General features: G+C 42.9%; 1 protein-coding gene across 17 annotated transcripts in view; it reads right to left on the bottom strand.

The window, feature by feature from the left end:
- Nucleotides 1-17,401, bottom strand: part of AMBRA1 (autophagy and beclin 1 regulator 1) — a 174,935-nt gene that overhangs the window by 106,864 nt on the left and 50,670 nt on the right. For 14 of the 17 annotated variants that reach the window (XR_007479042.1, XM_049714429.1, XM_049714431.1 and 11 more), the window contains 2 exons: nt 8,825-8,911; nt 4,358-4,537 (listed from right to left, as the gene is read on the bottom strand). Coding sequence is in view for 16 of the 17 variants with exons in the window: in XM_049714429.1 (XP_049570386.1) it covers nt 4,358-4,537; nt 8,825-8,911 (267 nt within the window). In the remaining variant the exon portion in view is untranslated. The remainder of the gene's footprint in view (nt 1-4,357; nt 4,538-8,824; nt 8,912-17,401) is intronic. The other 3 variants (XM_049714432.1, XM_033411808.2, XM_033411840.2) reach the window with 1 other exon arrangement.

The following is a 17,401-nucleotide window of genomic DNA, read 5'->3' as shown; positions in this document are numbered from 1 at the left end:
ATACCAAGAAGACCTTTTAATGACTTCCTTGCTAGAAGGTGTTTAGCAAGGGGCCCATGAAAGCCTTCTGGTTGAGGCTCCTCCGCACATGTGTATGTGGTACTGCTGGAACATATCATGCCAAACTAAGGAACCAGAACCCATCTTGGGCAACCAGATATGACTGTCATTCATTTCACAATGAAACGGTTTTGCATATTTGGTCACAATATGGATTTCTGGATAAAAGGAACACAAATACAACGAGATAAATTAGAAGAGTTAATAAAACAAATGTAACTGACTTCAAGACACTTCATCTGAAAGACCAGGCTGAAAGACTAGAATTCTCACTGAGACGTTTTCCCCAAGTACAGACCGGTGTCACAACTATGAATGAAGGACTTGTTCTCTCTGTGCTGGCAACAATTTTTAAGAAGTTGAGGGACTTCCCTGGTGGTCCAGTGGTTGAGAATCTGCTTTCCAATGCAGGGGACACGGGTTCGATCCCTGGTCGGGGAACTAAGATCTGCAACTAGGCCCGCACTCTCTGGAGCCCACACACCACGAGAGAGCCTGCACGCTGCAACTGCTAAGCCCACGCGCTCTAAGAGCCCACACACCACAACTAGAGAAAAGCCTGTGTGCTGCAACAAAGAGCCTGCGCACTGCAAAGAAAGATCCCGTGTGCCGCAACTAAGACCTGATGCAGCCAAATTAATAATTTAAAAAAAAAAAAAGAAGTTGAATATAATTACGCAGTGTTGGAGATATTTGTGACTGATCTAATCTGAAGCTTCTCCAGTTCTGTCATTAGCTCAGGGTATCCTTGCCTTGGAAGGCAAAGCAGGTAAAAAATGAGGCAAGAAGATGAACTGGAGATGATTCTAGGATTATAATTACATTTAGAATAACAGATAAAATGAGGAGGGGGGGTGAGGGTAGCTTGAACAACAGTCATAAAGTCACAGGTACCACCTCTTTTGCTGGCCTTAGAAACTACGGGAACACAGCACTCAACCTGGGCTTCATAAAAGCCTCCCTCCCTCTTTCCAAAGGGATGGTGAAAATAAAAATTTGAGTTTTCATTATGCTTATTTGCCGTCTACATTCTAGCAGGTGGTCTGAGCTCAGAAGGAGGCAGACAGCAGGGTCAGGGCAGCCACACCTTTACCCTGCTTGTGAACATCTTTATGCAAAGACAGATGCTGAGGGCTTCAGGACAGACCACCTGACAGCAGGTTTCTGGATGTCCTGTTTGTGCATTTTGATAAACACAGGGACCCTGAAGTCTCAATCCTTGCTGCAGACAGAGACAAATGACAGGAGAAGATGCCTGCCTGGGAAGATGGTCATTAATCCAGACCACAAAAGAATAGAAAGTTTAACCTGATGTTGACCAACCTTCAAACCTATCTTCCCTAGCGATAAATCTAGATAGTCTTGCTGCACAGCAAGCTCATGGAGCAAGGGCTCAAATATGGTTGTACATCATTTTTAAAGGTTTTTAAATCTGCAGGACACTAAAGTCAGACACTAAACATGCTTGCTCCTGATCTCTAATCTTAGACATGTCTGACTTTGGTCAAGCTTCTGTATCCTTATTTTAAAAAACAATGAAATGAACAACTATCTCACTGGGTTATTATAAGGAGTAAACAAGATTTTAAAAGACATATGTATATTAGTATATTTATATATACTACAAATGTTGTGTATGTTATAAATTAGTATACATGAAAAATGTGATAGCTGATACCTTTCATTCAATGGATGATGAAAGAGAACCAAAAAAGATGGGATCTGCGTAATGTCTCCCTTTTGTTTTCTGAGGCCACTATACACCTGGATGGGACAAGCTAGAGAATGACAAAATGATCTGTGACTCAGCAAATGGAAGGAGAGTGAAGAGGTTGGAGTGGGGTGGCAAAGGCAAGACCATGCTGTGCTGTGAAGGTGAGGAAACCCAGAAGAAGAACAGTCTCTCTTAATGGTACCCTAAGTGTTAGGATTCCAGGCCATATCTAACTTAATCTGCTTCTCTGTACTTGAAAGAACTATAAATTATGACTGTATAAGCCTGTAACTTTCTTTCTAGTTATCAAAGCTGAGGAAAAGGATTCGGGCAGAGAAATTAAAATGGGCTGGTACATTCCCTAATTTCTCACTTTCTCTCTCCTCAGAGTACCTAGAAATTAAGAGAAGAGGCACAACCACAAGCAGCCCTCGGTTTACAGTAGGGGGAGGAGGGCGGGGAAAGAGACAGAGAAAGAATGAACAGACGGTAACTCAGCATCAACCAGCCGGCAACATCCTTCACTAGAAGACCTGGACTGCTAATATTGAGGTGACTAATCCACAGTTGCTATTAAAAACAAGTTTATAGTCTGCTTCAGCCCCACAAGAAAGGCAAACACCAAGGGGAGGGACTTTCGGAGGGGCTTTAGAGAAACCAGCCCATTGTTACTAACCAGGGAGCAATACAATGGTAAGTCAGTGCATGAAAGGTGAAGAGGGTGATGTAAATTCAGGCTGCGCTGAAGCCAGGGGGAGGCGAGAGCACAGGTGGGTTGTGGGGAGCACAGAGAGGAGGCAGTCTGACACAGGAAAATCAAGGGGGAAGGAAGGGGAAAGGGAGGAGGTGGTAACAGAAGAAAGAGAAGGTAAGATGAGAACAGAACATTTTAAACTAACCCAGAACTCCACTGTGAAGGACAAGTCACGAGGCAAGATAGAGCTCAAAGGCATGAGCCCCACGTTTCACCACTGCGAAGAGATAACAGCCTTCCAAACATGCGTGGAGAGAGGGCTATGCAATCTGCACTGACTCCCAGAGCTCCACGGGATTACCGAGGCTTTTCAGCAGCACTAAGTCCCAGCAGCCTTGGCACTGTGTGTTGAAACTGCTTCCCTGAATAGACCCCGGTGCTGGAAAAATAATCATTTCTACAGGGGAACATATTTCCCTACAGGTGTCTGCCTGGCTAAAGGAGTGGAGACTCTCCCTTCACTGCTGTGCCCACGTCCATCTTCCCCCAGCGGGGACTTAAGGCAGAAGGACACATCTGAGAGTCACAGAGCAGCTGGGCCCTTCTCCCACCACCCCTGCTCCTTTTGCCACAGCACAGCTGTTTGAGGGCAACCTTGCATTTCTTTCACATTTACATCTTCCTCAGACGAATGAGCCTCCCACTGAGTGTTCCTTCTGCTTCCCAGTACACAACTGGCCAGTGTGTTTAAGGATTGTATCGGGAAGGCCAATTGGTACGAAGGGTATTCCCACCTTCTTGGGCCTCTCTGACAAAGATATTTCTCAAACACTTCATAAAACTCCACTGCAAGATGGCTCCTGGGGAACTATTCATTCAGCTCATGAAAGAGGAAGGTGGAAGGGAGGCAGGAGCTCTTAAGATCCCAGACCTGACCAGGCTATGTCAAGATGAAGGGGGAAAAAAAAGGAAGATGACTGACAGGCTGTCCTATTCTAGTACTGCCAGCAAAAAAGATGGGGAAAGAAAAATGTTTAACCACCCTTCCCTCTTATTCTGCATGTTTTGAGAATATCAAAATATAGGAATCAAAGCAAGAGCCAAATGTCCAATTTGGTACAAGCCAGGAAAGCTCAGTTTCAAGATGGAAAGAAACACAATGCATGGCTAGAAAGGTCAGGAGCAGCAGGTCAGAGAATGTAAAACCCAGCAGGAAGACTGGGGAGCTTGACCTTGGAGCCCGGGGCTGACGCTGCTCCTTTAGCTCACCCCCGTACCCCAGCCGACCGCTCAAAGAGACTAGCAGAGCAAGGAATCACCTCTCAACCCCCACACTAATCTGACAGGCAACTTCCAAAGGATCCTTACTGGGGGTACAGGGAGACTGAGAACGTTTAGGGACAAGGGAGTAGGACCTCAGAGAAGCAGTGTGATTAAGGGTACCGAGAGAATCTGTCTCCTAGGGAAATCCAAGTATTGTCTTTGTTGTTAATCTCTGTATCTACTCTGCTTAAGAGAAAAAACACCAACCCTCCTGCCTCCCTGATGTTATGAAGACAGTCCACATGAAGCACTTCCACAGTCACTGTTTATGCAAATGGGAAATTAAAAAGTTGCCTAAAGAGCAGCGGCCATTTTCTCCCAGCCTGGCCTGGGGCCCAATGGGCTGTCTCTTCCCAGAGGCTTCAGGGAATCAGCAATGCAACTACGAGGTGGGAGTGCCCTGGGCATTTTAACCCTCTGTCCCTCACCCCATCCTATTTCTCATAAATAATAACTTAGGGGTTTGAAGCAAGAATGTCAAACCACTATTGCTCAGACAGTGGCCAACTTGGAAGCACTCACAGCTCGGGAGGAGGGGTAAGAAAGCAAGTTGAATATATACTTACTCAAAGTCCTCAAATTCCAAGTCGGTTCCCTCTACTGATGGACCCTGGTTGTCTGAGGAAGAGGAGGAGGTGGAAGAACGGAGGCGGTTCTGTTGGTAGCGCATAGAACGCTGGCGGATACTGTCTCTCCGTGAGAGATACTGGATCATCCTCTGGGCATAGTAAGCAGCAGGAGATAATCTGAGAGAAACAGAGATGAACAAACACAAACTAGCACTAATGTGGGGAATACTGTGAAAGACAGTAAATCCAGCTCTCCCATCACATCTCCCTCCTGAGGCGAACTCTGGAGACATGAAAAATAAACGGCATTTAACTCACCAGGAGATTTGTACTGCACAATATGCTTATCAGACTACCACCAGTGTTTCTGTTCTGAGATAAGGCAAACAGCTGTTTAATCAGTCATCATCTGATCAACAGCTGCCCCTTCCAAGAGTTTAACACTGGACCTTTCTTTTAGTTTCTTAAGGGACCTCTTTTAACTTCTCAGGGTGTGCCCTTTATATAGATTCGCAGATTTTCCTTAATCATCCATATTCAAAATATAAGAAATGAAAGGGACCACAGCTTCTTTCATTTTATAGATGAGAAAACAGGCCAAGAGATGGTGAACCCGAGATGACTAAAGAAGGCATCTTCAGGCATCACCTTCACCAGGACTCCTTTCTTCTCCAACAAATACTTGTAGCTCCAGATTTGTCCTAGCTCCTTAAGAGTACTTCTTTGAACTTCTTATCTCTCCTTTACAGATTATCCAGATATTTTAACACAGAGAAAATATTCAGGATAGAGACTGAGAGTAAAATATACTCAAGAGAACAGAAAATCTAAAAGAAAACAACAGCTTTTTTCTATTTCTTATGACAGAGCATCATAGGCTACGTGGGCACTGAGCAACACAGAAGACAACAGTCACTCTTCTTCTCCCTTACAATGGCTGTTCTCAGTAATTAGTCTTAAAAGACTTAATTTACTTTAAATTAGTAAAAGGTCTATATTCTTCCAGCTATGGTTCACTGTCTTCATACTCCATGAAAATGTCTATACTGTCCCATACAATTTGCACATTCCCTTCTTTCTCAAGTTTTTCCTCCATCTTTCACAACGCATATAATTTGAGGCTGTGAACTGAGAAAGTGAGAGAAGAACAGTAACAGAAAAATGTTTTATATATAATATTAAGTGGATTACTAAGAAATTCCAAGACTTAAAACCTGCCCAAGACCTAAAACCTGCCAACTTTGATTCAACAATTCCACTATTAATTTTATCCTACAGAAATACACCAGGATACGAAGAGATATATATATATGCTGGCACTAGTGAAAAACTGGGAAACACCCCAAATGTCCACCAACAGATTAAATAAATTACATCTATACAAAGAAACATTATATAACAATTGAAAAGAATATCCCTATATATGCACAATGAAAGTCCTCTAAAATAAAATTTTAAGTGGGGGAAAAATTAAAGAATGGTATGTATATACTAATATGTATATAAAAATATTTATTTCTGTAATTAGAACAAAAAAAATGAAACACAACAATCCTGATAAGGATTCCTAGGGACCTTAACTTCTATAATGTTTGAATATAGAAGGAAAAAAAGCATGCAACTTTTTTTTTTTAATGGAAATCTGGAAAAACTGATTGAGAATGGAAATGGAAATACTTACATCCAAATGGTAGGAAAAGTACAAACATCTTGCTGCCTGACCTTTCATTACCCCTGGACAAAGTAAGCCTCTAGGTAAATCCTCGGTAAATCTACTCACTCAGACCAAAGGAGATCCTGCAGTCAACTGCCTCACGTAACAGGGCTGCCTCTGAAATGCCTGTCATCAGAGGTGGTGTCCTTCTGGCCAACCATCAAGCAGAATTTCCAAGCAGGCCAGGTGACAATCTTTGGAACTCAAAAGTCTGTGTTATGGAACAATATGCTGCATTTGGCACCTCTGAATCCAAATTATCTTTAGACAGTAGGTGGGCATGGGACGTACAGAGGCCTTGGCCAAGATCATCAGAATAAGATTTAAAGTTTCAACTTGTGGAACTTTCACTGTCTCTTTGCGCACCTGTTCTCATGCATTTGGCAAGGATGAATCAAGAACCCTAAATTTTCAACAGACAGAAGCCAATACTCTTGAGTTGTTCCTATAGCTACCAAATATACAGAAATCTTCCAGTAGAAATCAATTGTTGTTGGTTAAATTCTCAAGTCCGTCAGAGTAGAAAAGAATGTTAAAAAAAAGTTTTAAGAGGAGAATGAAGACTCTTTTTTTAGAAAAGATTTTGAAAAGTGACCATAAATACACTCATTACTGTGTTGATAGCCTACCTTAACTAATGGAAAAATTATATTACGGTGATAGAGGTAGAAATAATGTTGATGCTGACAATAATAAATAAAGATTGTCCTTTTATGTAGGGGTAAAAATTCAGCACTAGGGGGCTTCCCTGGTGGCGCAGTGGTTGAGAATCCGCCTGCCGATGCAGGGGACGCAGGTTCGTGCCCCGGTCTGGGAAGATCCCACATGCCGCGGAGCGGCTGGGCCCGTGAGCCATGGCCGCTGAGCCTGCGCGTCCGGAGCGCTCCGCAACGGGAGAGGCCACAGCAGTGAGAGGCCCACATACCGCAAAAAAAAAAAAAAAATTCAGCACTAGGTAACCTCAATTGTTTAATTTCACCGTTGGACAGGAATTCCCTAAACTACATAACTGTGCATCAATGGTAAAGAAAAATGGATTCACAATTATTAAGTACAAGTACATCATAGCCTCATCTTTTTAGATATCTAGAGGGAAGCTAAGGATCTGAATGCTGACATGTCTCATAAAGGCTTTGACCTATACAGATTATGCAGGGTGAAATCTAAGAGGAAAAAGAAATTAAACAACCAGTAATGAGGTAACAATCATCCTCCTACTGAAGAGTGGATAATTATCAAACTCTAAAAGTGTTCCAAGTGAATATTTTAAATAACTCCTCAAGTTTTCTTCAAGGAAGAATACTTCCCCCTCCAAAAAACCCTTTTTTGTGTTTAAAGGGAAAATGTAAAAATAACACCACCACAAAGTTTGGCCTTTCTGTGATAAAGAGATCTGAGTAGGAATAAATAACAAATTTATTACATGAAAGGAGGACAAATAATGGTCTTTAAGAGTCACCGTTAAACTTTGTCAGGTTAAAAATTCTGGGGATGAGATTCCCATTACTGTCCTAAAAGAAACTGTTTCACAGCAAGAAGTTCTCTCAGGGTTTCAAAGAATTTGATTCATGTAAAATATTTCCTTCTCTTATTTAGGGCTTGTTACTTTCAAATATGACTAGAGACTAACATAAACTTCCTTGTTTCAGTCATCATCTAAGTTGCCTACCCGTTTTAAAGTCATCAATCCCCATGTTCTCTGATCTGCCATTTCTGGGGTACGGAAAAGGAAGTAAGAGGATAACAGGGAATCTTTTCACTAGTATCTCAGAAAGAATGCTCAGTATCATGACATAACTGTAGTAACAACAAAATCACTCAATAACCTTGGAAACAAAAACCTTGGACTTGAAATTCTTAATCTACAGCAAAGCTCATTTAGTCTTTTCTGACCTACAGTGTTAACTTCAACCCCACCATTATAAATTACCCTCTTCTTTTGGCAAAGCCTCACAATGTGCGGTCTGCTGTTGCTAGAGAATGTGCAGGTTATCCCCCTTTCGGATCATTAACAGAATTATTAAGTCCTGCTGTGACAACCCCAAAGGGCTGCTCACTATAAATAAATGTTATATATCAATTCAACACCCCATCCTCGGTCCTGAGTTACCAGTATAAGGTAAAGGTGGGCCTTAAACTCATCTGAATTCTTTTTTTCTTTTTATCTCTTCAAGAACTTTTCAAATGTCTTCTAATGGGGGTAAGGCAAGCACTTTAATAATATGTCAACTTGTTTTATTCAGTTACCCTTTTGTCAGTCATCTCTTCTGTCATATAGTCTCCAAAACTTCAACATCTGAATGAACTTGATTTCCGCCTTTTGATGTTCTAAATTTTCTCTCAAATGAGAGAGAATTGTTTGCTTTTAATTTGTAAGTGATTTCCCTATTAATAAAAAAACTTTTGTTTCCCTTTTGGCTGTCCATCTGAATGGCAACAGCCTCTCTGATGAGCAGAAAAGAAATATCCTGTGACTCTGCCAATGACCTCCTCAGGTCCCTCCTCTAGTGTCCCACTTACAAAAATGAGCCCCAAAGGACAAGGGCTCAGTCATAACCCTCTGTCACCAGAGGCTCTGTTCACTTACCTGTAATACTTCCCAATCACCTGAACCACCTGTCTCAAAACTGTAACTGAAGAGTAAAAGAGCACCAGGACCAGAGAGGCACAGAATGGGGCTTCCAACAGCTTGGCAACCCCAAGGGCAGTCCCTCCCCCCCACCTAGTGCCATTTCTCACTTCGGCCTTACCTCGCTGGGTCTGGGTAAATTGGGTGCTCTCTGGATCCTGCTCCATCATAACGGGATAATGAAATGAGGGAAGACTCCAGCAGCCTCCTAGCAGAGATTAAAAAAATGGCAATAATCCCTGTCAATTACCAACTCAGAGGTCATTCATAAGGAAAAATGGGGGGAGAGATAAATAACATCCCCCTTTGCAGCTAGCTAACACCTCTTATCTGGGATCACACCCTTCCTATAAGCACTTAGAGGTATAAGTAAATGAAGAGCTCCAGAGCTCCCACACTGGATATGGCCATTGTATCATGGTGAATACTGCTCTTCTGTCAGTGCAGTAGAGACATGATCTTATTTCTATTTCCAGTACCTCCGGTAGACAAACAGGAGGTTGGGATCAACATGGGAGAGGAAAATGAGGCATACCAAGAGACTATCACGTAGTGCCAACATTTACCTTGGTGTTCAGTTCCTGCATGTCATCCTAATCCACAGCCCCTTATCTTCTACACATTCTGCTCTGCCCACACCCTTTCTGTGAGTACTCCTACGGCTCTCTTAACAACTGATAAAAATCTCTAATTATATAATCTAGCCCAACTGTCAATTCAATGATCATATGTGTTACACACATATTTTACTGAGCACTTTTTTAGCGCCAGGCAAATACTAAGCACTTCACATGTAGTTCGTTATTTAAACCTCACCACAGCCTGGAAAGGTGAGCATTACTATACATACATGAGATCAATGGGCCTAGAAGTTAAGTGTTTTGCACTGCAGCACACAGCTACCAAGTGATAGCACCAGGACTCCAGTGAAGGCCTGTCAACTCCAAAATGCTTCAAACCACTATGTACATGTATCCAGTGTGAGTCCCAACTAGAATGCAGGTCCAGTAACACTGGATCTTCCCATTTATTTAAGGGAAGCCAAAAATCTGGACTTTTGCATGAAATCTCCTGTTACATTTTAGCTAAAACATTTTTTTCCTTTTCGTACAGGAAGGGCCAGTTTGACAAACATCTGACAAACATGGCTCGGGGCCCCCCAGTTTGCCATGTCTGCCACACTGCTTCCCAACTCAAATGTGCCTTGGCAGCCAATCAAGCTCCTGCCATAGAAGACGTTTCAAAGGAAGTGGACTCAGAAAGAAATGCATGTTGTTCCTCTCCAGCAGCATTTTGCCTGGCTCTACCAGGAGCAGGTCTCCAGCTCCCTGCTGGACTCTTCTTTAAAGCAGATCTGCAGGATAAGGACAGCAGCTACCAATCTTTTCCAATTGAGTTAATTCAATTCACTCTTATTAAAACCAGCTGGCTTTAGGTATAGTCATGTGCAGTCACTTTATCCCAGCGACTGGCTCACCGAAGCATTTTCCCTAACAGCCTGGGAAAGAGATACAACAGAGGCCCTGTCAACCTGGCTTGCTACCTTTCCCACCCAGGAAAATAACTGTTACGTGATGTTTTGGATCTAGACAAGGCTTATAATCCCCACACTTAGGACAAGTTAAATAGTCCTACCACTGAAGGGAGTGAATACAATGAAACCAATGAGGAAGAGAAGAAAGCAATAAAACAACTTCTCTCTGGTTGAAAACCTGAATCTTCAATGATACCAGTTTACAGCAGCAGAAATGCTGTGTTTCATCAATTCTAAGACACGCTTTCCCCCCCAACGTTTTAATGTGTCTGAAATTAGGATACATTTTATAATTGTGTGACGCAGTTTAACTGGCAGGATTTTTTTCTTTCATAGGAGCACATAAAATAATGGCATGTCTTTGAATCTTGAAATACAGACTATTTGTGAGAGGAAGGGATAGTGAGAGGTACACAGACTGGAGAAAGAAGAGAAGCGAAATTTTGAGAAGAGTATCAATTTAGGCCATCATATATCCACTACTAATAAATTTGTCCTATAGGAATTAGGCGGGAACTGAAGAACAGAAGCAAGATCTGAGAGCAGCTGACTGCCCTGGAACACCCAGAAGCTTCTTCTATCCCAGAGGGTTCTGGAATGAGTCTTGAATTTCATTGAGCCCTGTCGTGTTACCCTCCAAATGTCTGCTTAATAAGCAGAGGCCCTTTGACAAGAGGCATCCTCCAGAGTGACCAACACATATCCTTCTTAAGTACTTCTGCCTGAAAAATGACCCTGCCAAATTAGGAGGCCAATATTACCCACTACTCTGCCAAGGCAGTGACAGTACTCAAAGAAATGAGATGACTTTTTAGAGATGCTGTGAAGGAGATTCTTGAACCAGAAGAGCTTGGTTTAGACAATTTCAATTTTAATGATTCCATTTTATAATCCCGCAAACTCTACTTCCCACCCTAAATTCTTACCTTAGGAAGGCGTCTTAAAACAGTTATACCAAAATGTTTAGTTTTGTCTCTGGGGAGTCCCTGATGAGGTTCTTTTGGAACATATATATATCCCCTGTGCCTACTTACTAGAATCTGTTGGCACCATTTGCTCCTCAGGCAATACAGTGGACTAGCAAGTCATACACATATGGCATGTTAACTGCTAATACACAAAATCAGGAGAGCCAATTACTGTGAATAGCACCCCCATACACGTATCACTGATGAAACATCAAGTTCTCTACAGTTACAACACAAACACTATCTGAGGGATTAAAAAACACTTCTCCAGGGGCTTCCCTGGTGGCGCAGTGGTTAAGAGTCCGCCTGGCGATGCAGGGGACACGGGTTCGTGCCCCGGTCCGGGAAGATCCCACATGCCGCGGAGCGGCTGGGCCCGTGAGCCATGGTCGCTGAGCCTGCGCGTCTGGAGCCTGTGCTCCGCAGCGGGAGAGGCCACAACAGTGCGAGGCCCGCGCACAGCAAAAAAAAAACACTTCGCCAATTGGTGTTGAATAAAGAAATAATGAGTAAATATCACCACCACTCCTAGGAAACTCAAAGAAAGATCTTTCTCTCTCACAGTTAGCCTCCTGCAAAAAGCCATAGATGGGGAAATGACACAAGAAAAAGGAATGGAATGGCAGCTGAGCGCTTTCTGCTCTGGCCACCACAAATTTCACTTGACAATGATCAATCAACTGGTTGAGTAATATGAAGTCAGGTAGGACTTAGGATGGGCTCAGACAAGCTTGTTCAAGCTTGAAGCTACCATTTCATTCTGACCTGTTATTTAGAAATGTTTTAAAGAGTCATTGAAGCTCTGACAGAGAAAAAAAACCTTTCTTTACAAGTTTGCCAGGTTTATTCTCTAAACTAGTGGTGTTCAAGTGAGGTACATCAGGGGTTCTGCTCTTTTGATCCACTGGAGAACAGGAAGAAAATATTAGAACTTTTGATTTAAAATGTATAACCATAATGCCACACACACACACACGCACACACACACAGGTTGCTCAAAAGCCTTTTACTAACAGAGGTTGTTTTTTTTTTAAGTCTAAAGGCCACTGTTCTATCAAACTATACACTACTTTAAGAAAATTCAATATTTAATAGAATATAATAATCACAAATATATAAAATACAAAAACTATAAATAAAGGCATAACTATATTCACATACAGGTAGAGCAAAAGAGAGAAAATGATACAGCAAATGTGGTAAAATGTTAATATTTACGGAATGTGGGTGAAGAGTATATGGGAATTCTTTGCACTATTTTTGCCACTTTTCTGCAAGTCTGAAATTATTTCAAAATTTAAAACATCCAATATACAAAATCTAAAAGTAAACCACTGAAAACTAAAGAGAAAACTACTCATTTTCAAAAGAATTACTCACTTTTTAAAAAGAGTTTCTTCAAATAGCAAGTTGCCTCTAAAAAGCAGGTTTGACAAACTACAGGAACTGGGCCAGCTGCCTGTTTTTATAAATAAAGTTTTATCCAAACACAGCCACAACCACCCATTTAAATATTGTCTGTGAGGACTTCCCTGGTGGCGAAGTGGTTAAGAACCTGCCTGCCAAAGCAGGGGACACAGGTTCGATCCCTGGTCCGGGAAGATCCCACATGCCAGGGAGCAACTAAGCCCGTACACCACAAGTACTGACCCCACGTGCCTTAGAGCCCGCGCACCGCAACTACTGAGCCCACGTGCTGCAACTACTAAAGTCGGCATGCTCTAGGGCTCACATGCTACAACTACTGAGCCTGCCTGCTCCAACTACTGAAGCCACGTGCCTAGAGCCTGTGCTCTGCAACAGAGAAGCCACCGCAATGAGAAGTCCACGCACCGTAATGAAGAGTAGCCCCCCGCTCACCACAACTAGAGAAAGCCCGTGTGTGGCAACAAAGACCCAACGCGGCCAAAAATAAATTTAAAAAAAATTTTTTTAATTAAAAAGAATATCGTTTGTGGCGCTCTGGAGCTAGGAAGGCAGAGTTGAGTAGACCTAATAGGGAAAGGACTAAAATATTTACTACCTGGCCCATTACAGAAAAAAATCTGCCCACCCGTGCTCTAAAACATTTGCTTACATAAAATCCCTTGAAAGATAAGGTGGAGTCACTAAGGAATGTAACAGAAAAGCTTGAAATCAAAGTATTACACACTAGAATAAGTTATCAAAAATTAATATTAAGCCCTACTAAAATATAAGTCAATATACAATCCAAGCTGTAAAATTCCTAATATTTTAAATGAATACAACTATTTCTTCCTTCCCTAATTAATACTCTGAATATGTACAACAGTTCCCTATATCAGCTGTATCCTTTGATGACTAGGAAACAATAAAAAATAGTAGTAGAAGAAAGCTCTGGAAAAGAACAAAGTTGTCAGGGCAGATGAGATGGGTTACCCAAAAGAAAAGAACCTTTGGGGAATTCCCTGGTGGTCCGGTGGTTAGGACTCTGCGCTTCCACTGCAGGGGGCATGAGTTCCATCCCTGGTCGGGAACTAAGACCCCCACAAGCCGCACAGTGCGGCTGGAAAAAAAAAAAGAAAAGAATCTTTGTTTCAAATTCAATGGGTATCGGGGTGGAGAAGGAGAAAGTTTGGGTACCAGTCTAGACAAATAAATAAGCCAGTGACAACTCTTCCTTAATAAACAACTATATCCTAAAGATATTCTTTTAACTAATTGTCAAATCACAGAGAAAATCAACAAACTAAAGCCAACAAACAAGTACAGACCTTCTCCAATCACTGGAAACAATCAATTGCTAAAACTGTGACCTATATATACTGATAAGGAAAGTTGCTCTTAGAAGCTAAGATGCTGGTGCCCCATGCCTGAAGAGTAATTTCCCAGTCTGGCTCTGATGTCTGGGTGACATCTGCTAGTTCAGTTCAGGGAAGCCAAACCCAAAGGAATAACTCCCTCCACCTAGGAAATAAAATCCAAATTCCTCACCTTGACACCCAAAGCCTTGCAGCCAAATTTCTCATTCCTTCTGTTTTGTTTTTGTTTTTTTGTTTTTTCAGTATGCGGGCCTCTCACTGTTGTGGCCTCTCCTGCTGCGGAGCACAGGCTCCAGACGCGCAGGCCCAGGGGCCATGGCTCACGGGCCCAGCCACTCCGCAGCATGTGGGACCTTCCCGGACCGGGGCGCGAACCCGTGTCCCCTGCATCGCCAGGCGGACTCTCAACCACTGCGCCACCAGGGAAGCCCTCTCATTCCTTCTGAACATACTATATGCTCTGGTGCAATCGTTTCCAAACTTTTTGGTCTCAGAGTTCCTTTAACAATCTTAAAAAGTATTGATGGTGGGCTTCCCTAGTGGTGCAGTGGTTGAGAGTCCGCCTGCCGATGCAGGGGACACGGGTTCGTGCCCCAGTCCGGGAAGATCCCACGTGCCGCGGAGCGGCTGGGCCCGTGAGCCATGGCCGCTGGGCCTGCGCGTCCGGAGCCTGTGCTCTGCAACGGGAGAGGCCACAACAGTGAGAGGCCCGTGTACCGCAAAAAAAAAAAAAAAAAAAAAAGTATTGATGGGGCTTCCCTGGTGGCGCAGTGGTTAAGAATCCACCTGCCAATGCAGGGGACAGGGGTTCGAGCCCTGGCCCAGGAATACCCCACATGCTGCGCAGCAACTAGGCCCGTGCGCCACAACTACTGAACCTGCGCTCTAGAGCCCAAGAGCCACAACTACTGAGCCCGCACACCTAGCGCCTGTGCTACACAACCACAACAAGAGAAGCCACGACAATGAGAAGCCCACGCACCACAACGAAGAGTAGCCCCCGCTTGCTGCAACTACAGAAAGCCTGTGTGCAGCAATGAAAACCCAATGCAGCCAAAAATAAATAAATAAAATTTTTAAAAAAATTATTAATGACCCCAAAGAGTTTTGGTTTATATGGGTTTTATCTATTAATATGTACTATATTTGAAATTAAAACTGAGAAAAATTTAATACACAAGTACACATTCCATTGGCCATCAGAGTGATAACCTCATTACACATCATGTAGTGTCTAGAAAACTCCACTGAACCCTCATGCAAGAGAGTGAAAAAGACAAAGAACATCTCAGTATTATAAACATAGTTTTGACTTCAGGGATCCCAGGCCACACTTTGAGAACTATTGCTCTAGCTAAACTAAACATACCCTCACTGTTTCACCTCTATCTTTAGCTTGGCCATTTCTTCTTTCTGGAAAGTTCTTCCCTATCTCTGTCTGTAAAAGTCCTTCAAAGCTCAAATACCTGATTCCTCTAGCCAGACGTTCACCCTTTCTTCCCCCACACCCCGTAGCATCTGAATCCTCTCTTAAAAGGCCTTCTCCCAAGTCACCTGTACTGCAGTTCCTTGTAAGTATGTCGTCTTCTCTCTGCTACTGGACTACAAGCTACATGAAAGCAAGTACTGGGTCCAAGTCATCTTTTTATCCCCATTAAAACTCACATCCTAATTAACACATAATAGGAGACCAATAAATATCTAAGTGAATAAATCAGCAGGCCTAAGTAGACTTGGAAAAATAAGCAAGAAGACATATCTGATTGCCCCTCACTGACCCTGTGACTTTCAGACAAGGTTTCTAGATGTCCAAAAACTCACACTGAAATTCCTGAAGGAACTAGTTTTTCAGAAACTGCTTACATCACTCTTCATCCCTTCGGTCACTTAAGCCCTTCAGGTTAAAGTGCTGACATAGTTGTCCTGATAAATGCAGTGCAGCCTGGTCCCTAGGAGGCTTGTTAAGTCATAAAGTCAGAGGCTGGCTACTTGCCTGGGAAACTACCACTGATGCTCCTGGACAGCTTATTGCCGAAAGAGACCTCACAGGGGAAAGAGGGCAATGTTTTCAGGGGAATGAAGAGGTGGGAGGCCAAAGAAACTTGGATACAATATTGCCTTCATTTCTGCATCTTGCTCGGCAAGCCCCAGATCTCTGCCTTGGCGCATGCCAGGGCTGGGAGATGACAAGCCCTTATTCTTTGTGAAAAATAATTGTGTGTTCTGAAACGACACTTCTATTATGATTCTCAAATTGACATCTCTGCTTTAAAGCAGAGGCATCCAAGCCTCCCCATTTCACACACTGGCAATTATCGCTTAAGTTATCCAACGATAGGCACTCATCTGATCCCTGCAGGGCCCCCTAGTTCTAGGGGTGCACTTACAGCACATGATGCAGTTGCCAGAAGAGACTGGCAGGCAATTCCTGCTCCTGCTGTGGGGCAGACCAAGGCAAGGTGGTACTGCTAAAAGGCTAACCTCAGGAAAAAAACAGACATGCTACAGAAAGAGCTCACAGTGCCTGTTGTGTGGATCAGCCTTATTTTATCATCATCCAGCATAAACAATTCACAGGGCTCAAAGTAAAGCCTTTTACCAGACAAACATCTTACAAAACATTAACATATCCCTCAATGTCTCTGTGCAACGAGCAATTGATGGCAAAATATCAGAGCACAACATAATCAGAGACACCAAGAGGGAAGAAGGTGGAAACAATTCATACGGGGTGTGCAACTGTGTATCTGGCTATACGAAAGTCTTGCCTGAAAAGTCAGTCAGACTCCTCTTAGAACAGCGGACCCTCTGCTGACCGTTAGGTACTTGGTTATTTTTATTTATTTATTTTTTAATTTTTATTTTATATCAGAGCATAGTTGATAGGTTTTTTTTTTTTTTTTAATGCGGTATGCGGGCCTCTCACAGTTGTGGCCTCTCCCGTTGCGGAGCACAGGCTCAGCGGCCATGGCTCATGGGCCCAGCAGCTCCGCGGCATGTGGGATCTTCCTGGACCGGGGCATGAACCCGTGTCCCCTGCATCGGCAGGCGGACTCTCAACCACTGCGCCACCAGGGAAGCCCGATAGGTTATTTTTAATACAATTGTAAAATGGTTGGCGCTATGCCTAGCTCCTGTATATCCTCAACATATCACATTATAGTTATGAAACGTCCATTTATAATAAACACTCACTTTTGTCAGCATCTGAACTCAAAGGTCCAAGGTGATCTACATGGACATGTTTACTCTGTCTCCAATTCTTTCTCTCTGGGAGACTTGGGAGGTCTGCCCACAGACCACAGACATTTTTAAACTAGGAATTTAGATCAGAGGCTTTTCACCAAAGGATGAGTAGGATCATACCAATAACAAGTTCCAGAGCTAGTTCTGATATTCACATGCACACATAC

This window comes from Orcinus orca, chromosome 8 (genome assembly GCF_937001465.1).
Source record: "Orcinus orca chromosome 8, mOrcOrc1.1, whole genome shotgun sequence".
In the NCBI taxonomy this organism is placed as follows: Eukaryota; Metazoa; Chordata; class Mammalia; order Artiodactyla; family Delphinidae; genus Orcinus; species Orcinus orca.
The sequence above is the reverse complement of the archived record's forward strand: the minus strand, read 5'-3'. Positions and strand labels throughout refer to the sequence as shown.